The following is a 13,427-nucleotide window of genomic DNA, read 5'->3' on the forward strand; positions in this document are numbered from 1 at the left end:
AAAAACCCATGTCTTTGGAGAGCAACATTGTTTATCTATGAAGAGTACCTCTGTACATACTTCTTATAATATTTGTTTTAATTAGCTTATAAAGAGGTGGGTTTCCAAAAAGCTAACAACCTTAGTTTTGGCTAACCCATCCCGTTTCATGTTTCTATCCCCACTTAAGCCTTTAACCTTCAACATCTATTAGCTTTTGTGTCATTTCCTTTATCATTATGAACCCTACAGTTTATCTTCCACATTGAAGGATGGCATTGTGATGATGCGATGACTTAAATAGAATTTAATGACAGAACTTGGGGCTCTCCCTCTCTGAATATTTCCTTTCAGAAACTGCCTTTACTTTCCGGCGGCTCTGGTAGCCACAACGGAATGAATTGGGGTTCCTACCCCCACCCCATGATTTTGTTCTGCTCTCAGGGGGGGGGGGAAGCTGTAAGAAATGAGAAATCACTTCTGATGGTTTCTTCTTTCAAAGAATTCCTTTAAAAGAATCTGTCTCCTCCATTACACCATTGAGTATCATGAATTTATTCAGGATCCAGTTAGCTCTTAGAGAGGTAGGGACTCGGAGGTTATTGGTAAAATGGAAGGACAAGCTCTTTTCTTATTGGAGAATTTTATTAAAATTCAAAGTTAGATAGGAATAATAATGGTATATTTTAAATATTTAACCTTGCTAAGTAAGAGTGAGCTTTGTCCATCCAACTGAGTCTTTGGTGTTCCTCAGTAAAATTTGCCTCATGTAGATCCTACACACTTCCTATTGGATAAGGATCTAAGTTTATCGTAATAAACCAGTTGTGGTTCTGTTCCCATTGTGCTTCCTTATTTTCAGCTGCATGGTTTAGGACTGGGCCATTATGGAAGTCTTTCAGTTGTGGCCTGTTTCTCTCTGCTGCATATCGTTTGCTTTTTCCATCATTCCTGGAACATGTTCTCTACTTAATGTCAAGTCAGAGGAGACTATCAGTTGTCCAGTTCAGTTCCTGGTTTGTCACACAGATTTGTTGCCTCATTGAGCTCTTGGGGTAATGACCATTGATCTTAGGTTGCTTCTAACTTTGCCTTTTCAGGACAGAGTTAACACATAAAAGACTATGAATGTGATGTGTTGTTGGCTATCATTTCATGTGTTATTAACTTCTATAGTTCTGCATGGACAATTTAATGGTAGAAGAGAAAGGGTTTGCTGCTCATTTCAAAAAATACATTGACCCTTCTCTGAAAGGATTTTTCTACAAACATGCAAAAATACCTTAAGATTGATGGTTATTTTCCCCCTTGAGAAACATAGGTAGTTAATCTAACCTTGAAGGAAAAGGCAAAAATGAGTGCTAAAGGAAAAGTAAAACTAAAATCATAACATAGGTGTGAAGGTCTATATTAGAATCCATGAGAAAGGACCTGGGTTTTATCAGCTGCATCACACACACACACACACACACACACACACACACACACACTACAAATAAAAAAAAGTTAAGGTTTTTGGATAACATTTCAGGTCATCATTAGACTAATACATTAAGATTCAGAGGTGCACTTACCTTTTTACATTAGACTCAAGATTAGGAAAACATCAACCCTCATCGCTTTATACACGTGCCTTCTGTCCTGTCACGTTAGTTTGGATCCCCACAATTTTCTGTGAAAACACTGAAAATCATTGAAATTTTCAGTGTATCTCTACCATCTAACAGGAGCTTAATATTCATAACACAATGATTATCTTATAATGCAATATATTCCATAATGTCCTAAAAACAAATAAATTACTGCTCACCAAAGAAATTATGAGAGACCAAAACCATACTAAAAACCATAAAGGATACTTTATTGTCCTTATTAGTAGATATATTAAATATACACTTTAAAGGGAATGTACTGTCCACCTGGTGACATATAGTATGTTCACTATGACAAAATAAATGGGAAGGTGACGAATGTATTTAAACAAGGAATACTTCTCAAAGACTACAGTATCTTAATTTATATGTACCACAGGTATTCATTCTATCAGCTTTCTACTAAATAAAGGGGACTGAACATTGTGAGTTTGAGAAGTTCATATGCCAGACATTCTTTAAAAAGAGAAAATGTTAGCATCCTGGAATAATTTCCATTCCTGGTCCACTTTCTGCCCACTGGAAAAAATTGCACTGCTTTCCTTTCTCCAAAGGACATACAAAAAACTTCTTCCCATTATTAGGTCCAATCTTCAGCACAGTTCTCATAATGGAGCGTTTGCCATGTCTGCAGAGTGGGAAGGCTAAGTCTGCCCACTAAAGGAGGAAAAGACACGGTATTAGGAATGCATGAAGTTCCAGTGTGAACAGACAACTCTAGCCTCATTTGACGTGATACTGATTTCACTGCTGTGACTACCAAAGTGAATAATTTACCAGAGTAAATTATTAGGTGCTGCGTATTGAAAAGCCATATGCTATAAGAAGTATTTTATTAGTAAACTTGCTTGAATCACACATTAATTGTCCTAATTTCAAACTTCAGTTTATCTAAAAACATAAAAGTTCCTCCTGTTATTCAAAGTAACTGAGAACTCTCAGACTCTTGATAAGAAGCTATTACCAGGATCCAAGCTTTATGTTTGTTCTAAAGTATTATCAAATATTGATTATAACTGTAATACTACATTCCATCATTCTCCTAGAAAAAGAAAGAGCCCAGCAGGTACTTGCCTGGACTAAATTAAGCAAACCCATTCCTAGTTATTTGGTCTCAAGAGAGGAATGAAGCAGGCTGTGATAGTATTAGCAATATAAAATTACTAACATCATTTTCCATTATATTTAAAATGGTTCTTGAGGAAATCTGTGAATCTGTCGTGATAGAAGCATATCTTAGGCGTAGGACCTAAAGTCATCAAATTTAACCTGGGAATGTCCTTAAAAAAATTTGCACACTGGGCAGAGAGACATTTTATTTCTCAGTAAGACAAACCAGCAATGTTTCTGTTTCAGCACTGAAAGGGATCAACATTTGCCTTTTTCTATTAGATGTCATAAGGAGTTTAACTAGTGTTAAAGAAACGAGTGTCTTTGAGCATCAGACTAACATTCAGCATGGTGAGAAGGAAAACAGGAGACTGACGGATGGGACACACATTTCCGTCCACTATACCAGGTAGAAAGAATCACCTGGGGCTGGATTACCATAGGCTGTTGTTCCCGTCTCCTCCACACCCCTCAACCAGGTTACACTTATAGTAGAATTCACTAAGGTTATTGTAAATCCAAGACGATTATCAGCACGTATGCTCACTTTTCTCATGTACTCCACCTAATGCATAAGTCATGGGTTTTAAAGAATTTGTATTCAGTATTTCTTAGTAACTTCATGCCTTTCTGCCTGCTTTCCTCACTCTCTCCCTTCCTTCTTTTTTGCTATAGTGTTTCACAGTCCAGGCTGGTCTGGAATTCATTATATCTCAAACTAAAGACCTTCTTGTTTCAACTTCCCCAGTACTTAGAATCCAGAGGTGAAACACCACATCTGACCTCAGTATTTTTCTACCTATCATAAAGAACAAAGAACAATATTGATACACTTGTGATTAAAAATATGAAATGTTGTATTAATCCAATAGCTATTCTATCAGTAATATTAATATTATTTGCTGAACAATATAACACCATGCTTTACTCTGAACACTAGTGTGACCATTTAAAATGGTGTGTAACTGTAATCCCAGAACTTGGGAAGTTCCTGCCACAAATAAATAAATAAATGATTGAGAGATAGATAGATAGATGATAGATAGATAGATAGATAGATAGATAGATAGATAGATAGATAGATAGATGAGTAAAGATGCAAGCACTGATATTTGCCACATTACAATAATTCAAATTCACTTGATGCATAGCAAGCATGGGAAATATTACACATACTTCAAAAAACCCGCACTGTGCTTCTCTGGGCAGAGGGCAGGCATAAAACTGCCTCCCCTTGTTCTCTCCATCCTTCCGCACCACGCGGAGAACACAAAGGCGGTTGTGCTTCTTGCACCGAGGAGTGCCAGCATTTACAGAGTGAGGAGCATCCATCGTATTGGTTTGGAGCCCACTGTAATGACAGGTTACACAATAATGGTCACCTAGCAAGTAGCACTAATAGGGTAACTCACACGCCTTGCCCCATGCACTTAGTTTTACTCCTATAGAAAGCAACTTTAGGTTATCATGCTGTTAATTTTTTGTTGTTTCGGGCAATTCTAATTGATTTCTAAACTCACTATGTGTCAAAGGCACAAAATTTCTGAAAAAAGGAAAAAGTGAATTCATATGTGGTATATAGGACTTTTTCAAGTTTTCACTTCTGATGTTCAGTTTTTCTCTTACCATATATTACACCATATTCACGCACTTCTATTTCCTCTGAGATATTCTCAAGTCTACCCGGACCGGCCACATCTCACAAAGCAAGCTGGGTTACAATCATATCTAATTATTTTCTCATCTGCACAAACACTAAGTGCACTGAGGAGGCCATTTTGTGAGCAGCTATTGTCCACTTTAAAACAATTTTCTGGGCCTTTCTTTGATCATGGTTATTATTTTAGTCACAATAACATTTTAGTAAAAAACAGGCAGCTGGGAAGAGCAACAATATGCATTTTATGAGGCTTAGCAAGGGTGCTTTCATCTCTTTACAATTAAAACCCAGGGTGTTTGGAGATCATCCCCGCACACAGCGAAAACAGACCAGGAGGGGATCTTGTCCTTCAGCTATATATGCAATTTCTTCATTGGAAAGAGAATAGAGTTTCATTATAATTTTTAATTTTCTGTATCATATATATTATAAGCAACAGATATATAGTGACCTGCTCAGAATGGAAAGGACGGGCATTCACCCAGGTTGTAGATGGTAGACTTAGCATGTGCAAAATGGGTTTGACCCTCAGCACCAAAACAAAACAAGACCAGAATCATAACATCCCAATTTTTAAAATTTCTTTTAACAGTAAAATAGTCTGCTTTTCACATTGTGAGAAATTTCAAACAATAATAACAATAATAATTGTCCTAAATACCTAGAAATCAAGAGTATTTTCTTTTTCTCATGGCCTCCAAGACCAAATTTTGCAATATGTGTTTCAACAAGGATGCTTCAAGCAGCATATCTAATTGAAATACTCAGAGAATATGATCGTTCACTTGTGGTGAAATTGATTTAAACATTATAAAAAGATATGATTAAACATATTAGTTTAAAAATATCTGTTGGCAGAGACCTTAACCAATCTAAGCACAGCTTTGGGGCTGCTCATATAGCAGTTACATGGAACACAAAAGTAGCTACAGCCATTACTATGGACAGCATTATCATTAAATATTATTATCATTAGATATTTCATCAGTAGTAAATATCATTAAATCATATTATCATTAAATATTTCACCAGCAACTATTTCATTGCTTCTCTCTTCAGAGTGGCCAGTAGGTGATATTAATATCTTAGAATGATGGCTCACATCAAATCTGGAATAGGAAAGCTGAGAAGTAACCACAGGGCTTTTATTCTCCACACCCTTACTTTGCACCAACAATCCCTAGAGGCAATCTCAAACTAGAGCTTCCAGAGAAGCTAACTATCTGCATGGCTACAGAGAAGTCAATAGGTGTCAAAACAGAAGTGGTTTCATAAATAGTAATAAATTTAAGGGAGAAAGAAGATGAGGGTAAGGGTATTGGTAGACATAGGGGAAGGGGGCTTTCCATATCTGCACACATAAACACAGTTTTTATGTACATTTTAAAGCCTTGGTAGTTCAAGCTTGTAACTCTAGCTTTTCAGGAGAATGAGCCAAGAGGTTTGTTTGTTCAAGGACAGCCAGCTCAGTTTAGCAAGAGCCTGTCTTAAGGAAATATGGAAGGGTTAAGCATGGAGTTTGGTATTGCACACCCCCATCGTGAGAGGGACCTTAGCTACCGCACCAACACCAGAAAACAAGGAAACAGTTTTATGCATGACTTCTAAAATGCTGCCTTTGGTAGTACTTCGTTCAACCTTTCCTAATTCACTTGCCTTATGAGTTAACCCAAATTTCACAGACCTAACTAAGGAGAGCTTTCAATTTTTTCCTATGAAGCTTTTCTGAGGTACAAAAGTGGCAGATGGGGCTCGAAAGGCTGCAGGCCTGACCTCTTCTTCATTTTGTCTTCCATGGTGTCTTCTCTGGCATAAAGCTGACTGTACACTGTTCTAGTTGTATCCTTGGTAGCCAGAATGCTTCCCACTAACTAGAACCATTAGGATCACCCAGAAGCTCCTCAGACACAGGGAGCTAATCACCCCTCCTCCAAGTCCCCTTGGGATCAGCATCTGCTTGCTAACAAGAGTCCCAGGTGATTCACAGGCACATTAAGTTGTGAAGTGGGGAGCTAATGGAACCAAGCTACTTCTGCCACCTGCGATCACATCAGCTCTAAATATGCACAAGCTATCCCGTTTTATGATAGAAAACATTATCCGGGCTAATTAAGTATTCAGCTTAATCGAGGATATCTTGGTTCCTCTTTGTTTCTATCATTATTTAAAAACTTTCCAAAGAGAGCAGAGCCTTTGCCTAGGTAAATTTGGCATAACGGACAGCTGAAGTTATTGTGGTGATTAGGCTCATCTTTTGAATATCGATTTATAAGTGGGATAGTGATATTTAGACCAACTTAGCAAACCCTTTTCAGACATGTATGCCAAGCTTGTGAGTCTCTGTGGTAACTATTCAATTTTGTGTTTTTTAACACAAAAATAACTAAACAGGTGTTTGTTGAATCTGGCCTTCCTGGCTGTAGTGTATTGGAGTAGGCATCAATAGGATCATGGACAATGCTTGAGGCATAACAAGTTCTCCAAAAATAATAGAAATACACAAAACATATGGGTTGCATCCTAATAGCTTAAAAATAAAAAAATCAGAGATAAAAAAAAAACATCCCTGGGATGGAAATCTGTTATATTAGCAATCATTAATTTAAGTTATTGATTTTTATAGATTGAATGGTTTATTATAACAAAAATACTTCGTGGAAGTAAGTTTTTGATTAGTCAGTCCGACTGGATGTAGATTTGACAATCCAAGATTATTTCAAATATTAAAGTAAGAAGAAATTAAATGAGTGAGGCGAGTAGGAACTCCAAGAGGTGAGAGAGAAACAAGTGCAGGGCTTCCAACTATTGATGGGAACAGACATGGGAAAACAGGGACGATTTCAGTGGGGCCCTTTACTCTCCCATGCAAGCCTTTGTGTGATATTCCAGAGAGAACACACACTTTTTTTTTTGAAAATGTATCACTATGTTTTCTCTGTGTTTACAGTAATTGGATCAAAGATTTAAAACTGGCTTTTCGAAGCTATTGTTAACTGCTTAAAAATTCCTTCAATTATCTGATTTATCATCTGGCAACTGGATTACATTCAAGTATATTTGGAGATCAATCCGAAAATAAGCCTTATCAACATAGTATGCAATGTAATGGCAAAGGGATTGCTAATTGAGGGAACAAAAGTCAAATTAATTACCCTATGATTATTAAAGAAAATGGGCTGGCTATAAATTCTGAGTGGACCACCTGTTTTTAACAGGGCTTTGTGGTGAGCCTCTGCGAGGCATCTTGTCCATGAGAGGAACACTCTAGCTGCCAGACAAGGAGAAAAATGAAATAAATGACAGTAATTTGCAATTTATTCCTTGTAAAGTAGCTGGGTGCAGAAGGGCTGCTGGGAGAATTCATTTCATCACTTGACATTTATTCTGCTAGTTGATCATGATTGATCGTAAAGTTTCTTCCTGATTTATTCTCTTCAACACATACAGATATACACACACACAACTGTAGAGTTTCTTCCAGATGTTCTTCTATTCAGTACACACACACACACACACACACACACACACACACACACACTGTAGAGTTTCTTCCTGATGTTCTTCTCTTCAGAACACACACATACACACACACACACACACACTGTAGAGTTTCTTCCTAATGTTCTTCTATTCAGTACACAGACACACAGCACACACGGACACACGCACTTTGGAGTTTCTTCCTGATGTTCTTCTATTCAGTACACACACACACACACAGTTATAACATTTCTAGGCAATGCTGTGCACTGTGACTAATCGTATGAGTCTACTGTTAATAGCTTATGAGAAATCATTTAAATTTAAGTTTTCATTAATTTTTTAATCCTTAATTCATGAATAAAATCCGTGGGTTTTTTGTTTGCTTGCATGAAAAAAAATAAAAATATGCCAGGATATTTCATCTGGGTACAATCAATGGCACAATATTTTAAAGCAATCACCTCCACTTCCTTCCAGTTACACCACTGAAAAGCAAAACTGCCTAAAAGCTATTTTCTTCTCCAGGACCGCCTCCCAACTCAGACTGTAGCTCCTTCCTGATTTTCATTATGAGGCATCAATTAGGGTTAGAAAAAAAAAAAGATACATTTAGCTACTCAGTTAAAAGTTCAGGCCTCCATAGCTTAATTCTAATATAACAGGAGCAATAGATAAATAATTATGGGCAAAATATTTTGAAATAATCAGCTGAGGGTCAATCATCAGGATTAACTCATGATAGAAGATATTGAGGTAGGATAAGAAGGTGGAGACAAATGCATATACTGGACAAAAACTGTCTGGGAATTGTTATGAAATAAGCCTCAAGGATTCCCAGAGTTTAGATTAGGAGTTTCCAACAGGTGGTCCATCATGCCACCCCCAGAGGGAGAACCCCCACATCAATAAAGCACAGATAAAGGAACAGCGACAAATCCAAATTCCCCAGAGATTACTTCAGGTTCCACAGTAACCTTCTGCCATTTGTAAGAGAAGACATGTACAGGAAGAAAAGACATTATTTGCTTTCTTTACTCTTCATTTAAAATGTTACAAAGGGTCAGTGAGATCGCTCCATGGGCGAAGGTGCTCGATGCCAGCCTAAAGACCCGAGCATGCTTCCTGGAACCTACAGGGAGGAAGGAGAGAACAGACTCCGGCAAATTGTCTTCTCACCTCCACACATCACGCTGCCCCAAATACATTAATAATGTTTTAAAAATTAAAATGCTATGTATAAGTATAGCAACTGATTCGTGATGAATCAGTTTGAAAGAAAGATGGTGGACAGGTAGTTTTCTGATAGCTGCTTATCTGGCTGTTGTTGGGGCATATTATTTTAGGGTACGTGATTTTGTTTAACTCTGTGAAGCTGTGATTCTTTGCCTGTCTAAAATACCTGATGATCTAATAAAGAGCAGAACAGCCAATAATGAGGCAGGAGCAAGGATAGGTGGGGCTGGCAGGCAGAGAATATAAGTAGAAGGAGAAAGCTGGAGAAGAGCAAGAGAACAAGGGGAGAGGGACATCAGGACCCAGTCACCCAGCCACCCAGCCACCCAGCCACCAAGTAAGAGTGAAAGTGAGATACACAAAAGGAAGAAAAGGAAAAAAGCCCAGAGGAAACAGGTAGTGAGATAATTTAAGTTAAGAAAAGCTGGCTGAAAAGAAGCTGAGCTAAGGCCAGGCGATCATAAGTAAGAATAAGCTTCCATGAGATTTATTTGGGAGTTAGGTGGCATCTCCCCACCCCCAGACCGCACCAAAGAGCAAACAACAGCCAACCACAGGCTGTGATAGAAAGAAGACGGAATGAGGTCAGTAAGGGTGGTCTACAGCTCAGCTAACAATCTTCTGGCCATGTTGCTGGTAGAGTCAGGAAATACATCTGGTATGTGTAGAACTTAAGAGGAAATGTAATTTCATTTCAGATACAAAAACAGCATGGATGCTCTTGGGGAAATTTTGGTTAAAATAGGAGAAAAAATTCCACATGGCTAAAGATATAGCTACTTTCTTTAACACAAATGCAACCGTGGGTAACTCAGCTTCCCTATTTTAAAACAGAGGACACACACTAAACTTTTATATATACTGGTTTTCCTCAGAGCTTTGCTTTATCGGGAAGAAATGCTTGGGCCCCACAGATGCACTGTTACCCACGAGGCTCTAACTTTTCCATAATGAAGCAGTGACATGTATGCAGTAGAAGCAAGAGCGCAAATTTTGGTTTCTACTCAGGCTGGTGGCATGGAGGCATGGAGGCTAATAATTTTTCCCAATGATTGACAAGCTCTAACTCCCAATCAGGCACACGGCATGAGGGAGAGAAGTGGGACCGTTCAGGGTCGTGTATGGTGAGACTGATGATAAGGTTAGGGGAAGGGAATGCATTTTCAACTTATGACAGGTTTACTGGGATACAACTACCTTGGAAATCAAGGAATATCTATATATCAGATATCAGCAGATACCTGGTACGATCGTGGGTGTTTTAAATAGTTTTCTGTATTTTCTGATATTTTCCAAATATGTCATATTGAACATATGGTTATATTCTGGAAATGATGGAAAAAAAATACTTGGAGTTGCAGGAAAATCTGTTCCCTTTCTTCCCTTTTCTAACATCAATTAGTTAGAGAAAGAAAAGCAGGCAAATAACTATAATGATTTTTCAGTGCTGATGTTATGAAGAGCAATTTAACTTTCTTAGCAATGGATGGATTTTCTGCCGTCCTAGAACTTGATGCAATACAAATGCCTTACTGATCTTAAAAATGCTTATAACAATAGCAACAAAAACTTAATGCCAGTACTGTAAAGATCCAAGTTAGAAATATCATACCTGTTAGAAAGTCCAGGGCTGTAATGTGTGAGGTCTGCTTCTGAAGAGTGAACGGTTTTCAATTTTTTATGTGCTGAACTAAATAATTTAGGCTGGGCACAAACTATAGGCGATATGTTTACCTTGTTGGCTGGCTGAAGGATAGAGTTTGTTCCTTCTGTGGAGGGGTGCTGTAGATTACTAAAACATATGTCTACAGGAGGAAAGTTTTGAAATTCTCCGCCTATTATCTGGCTTGGGCTTTTCTTTCTGACCGAAGTCCTGGATTTATTACTGAAATCAGTCAGGACAAGGGTCGTACTTCCAAATACAGTTTTCCTGTTGATCTTTACTTCTTTGTGTGTATTCTCAAAGTTATTACAAGGGTACTTCACTAAGTTGCTAAAGTCAACGGAATTCTCTCCACTCTTGAGCACCGAATCTGGAAAAAAGAGATAAGGAATTCTGCAATATTCCTAGAAATACAATATACTGGCTATTTGAAACAGCGTTGATTTAAACTTTTAGTTCATTACATTATGCAAATATGTACAACTGTGTTGCCAAGCTCACTTGAACAAGTTATAGCAGGTTATCTTCTGCTTAGGTAATATATTATCAACAACCTATGGAAACCAAAAGATGGAGTTAGCAAAGATTTGTATTTGCTTTTGTATGTTTAAATATCCAACGATTGATTACTCAGCTATCAATTTTGTTAATATTAGTCAAAGTAATAAGCATTGATAATTAAGAATGATGTCCCATAGGGCTTCAGTTCTGCAGCTAGAGACTAATGTATAGGCAGGAATATTTATATGGTTGACAGGACCAAATAAAGTTTACTTATGATTAGTAAAGAAGAATTTTAGACACTTGATGTTGATGAGAATGTTTCAACAAATATCCTAGAATTTTAGAATCAACATCATGATATGATCTATATTGTGCTTAAGATACACATCTTCATATTAACAAGAAATAGTTGATGAGACATATGAAGGCATTTCAGAATGTAGAAAACTAAGACTGGTTTTCCCAGCTTCTTTCTCTCTTGGGTGACAGATACTGAAGGAGGTGCAGTCCCTTCTGGGACTTAGCAAAGCTGTCTAAGGGGAGATGCCTGCCTCACAGGCCCAGGGAACAAAACACAATACAGCCGCTACCACAATGCAGGGGTCCTGAAGTCAAGAACGAACTTTCTCATCTCTAATTGGAGAAAGAAATAACACTTCGGGAACACAATGGGAGCCGCATCAGCGAGATGGCTCTTAATCACAGGTTTCCTCAGAGGTTTTACATTCTCTGAACGCTTGAGATTGGGAGTTCTAAAGAGTTATTTTGAAGGATTTCAATGAAATCAGTACAATTGTCTGGGTAAAGATTTTAATAACAAGGGGTAGGAAGGAGAAAGAAGGGAAAAAATTCAGCATTTTTCAATTCCACCTGCAAAGATATTCTTACAGAATTCCTCCCTTTCAATTTATGAAACACTTGGACTGAATAACAAACTGGAAAGTTGCTGAAATCTGCATAAAACAAAGCTTTATTGAATAATTCATTAGAAACAGTAGAGAACAGATGTGATCATCTCAGTGCTTGAGATACAAAGGCACACACTGTTTTAGGAAAAGCATCTTTTCCCTCCCTGTCTTCTTCTTCTTCTTTTTTTTTTTTTAATATTTTCCACAGACTATGAGTTCAGTTTACATAAAAAAGGCTGGCAATTCCCCTAACCATCTGAGGAAGAAAGCACTATAGTTGGTTGTGGAATTAAAGGTGGAGCAAAACATATACCTGACTATTCAGTAAATGCTCTTACACATCTTATAAACTCAGACTCAAATGTCACTCTTACCAACAGGCCTTGCTGTCAAGCAAGCATCACAGGACTGAGCGGAGGGTTTGTTTATGAGCGTGCAGACTGCACAGGACCACTCCTCTTCGCATTTCCGAGCCACTGAGTCCATCAAGCAATCGTTTCTCCTGGAAGTCCAGCTGCTTACAGCTTTGTTGGTTGGCAGTTTGCTGTAAGATAATTATTTAAATCAATCATTTATATTCTTAATGCTTTATTATACATTCTGGAGATTGTAGAAACTATTGTAGAAACAGTGATACCCCAATTCCATTTATTATTATTTAGAAGTCATTAGCGGTAGATACAAAAACCGTACCCTAAGCCCCACTGACTGCTGCTAAATTCAGAAATAAACCTTTTATAGAGAATAAAAGTACTGTGTTAAAAAAACAAACAAACCAAAAGCATTTGCTCTAACCAGCAGGAAGTATTTTTGCAAATATTTTAAATACTACTTTCCAAAAGCAAATATTATTTATTCAATTAAGTCAGAAAAAGAAAAGGTTACGCTTAAAATAGAACATTGGAAAAATGAAATAGAGGACAGACACTTGAAAGAGAGCAAGGAGAAGTATACAGGAGGGTTAGGAGGTAGAAAGGGGAAGGGAGAAATGACATAATTACACTATAATCCCCAAACAACAATGAAAAATGTAATTACACTAAAATCTCAAAAACAAAAATGAAAAAAAGAGGAAATGAGAAAACTTTACATGATTTCATGTTTCCAGACAAGAAAATTCTAGAAATTCTAGATTTTTTCAATAGTATTTGCTAAGCAACAAATTGATTGTTTAATCCATAATGCTGAAAAAAAATATGTGTTAGTTCTCACAAAGCCTTTTTACATCTACTAAG

At 37.4% G+C, this 13,427-nt stretch overlaps 1 protein-coding gene across 2 annotated transcripts in view; it reads right to left on the minus strand.

The window, feature by feature from the left end:
* Positions 1–1,719: 1,719 nt before the first annotated feature.
* Neil3 (nei like DNA glycosylase 3) overlaps positions 1,720–13,427 on the minus strand; it is a 44,439-nt gene continuing 32,731 nt past the window's right edge. The window contains exons 7-10 of one of the 2 annotated variants that reach the window (XM_075984551.1): positions 12,567–12,736; positions 10,730–11,150; positions 3,918–4,092; positions 1,720–2,288 (exon numbers count right to left, since the gene is read on the minus strand). In XM_075984551.1, coding sequence (XP_075840666.1) covers positions 2,106–2,288; positions 3,918–4,092; positions 10,730–11,150; positions 12,567–12,736 — 949 coding nt within the window. In that variant the 3' untranslated portion in view covers positions 1,720–2,105. The remainder of the gene's footprint in view (positions 2,289–3,917; positions 4,093–10,729; positions 11,151–12,566; positions 12,737–13,427) is intronic. The other variant, XM_075984552.1, reaches the window with a different exon arrangement.

Source organism: Microtus pennsylvanicus, chromosome 9 (assembly GCF_037038515.1).
Source record: "Microtus pennsylvanicus isolate mMicPen1 chromosome 9, mMicPen1.hap1, whole genome shotgun sequence".
Lineage (NCBI taxonomy): Eukaryota > Metazoa > Chordata > Mammalia > Rodentia > Cricetidae > Microtus > Microtus pennsylvanicus.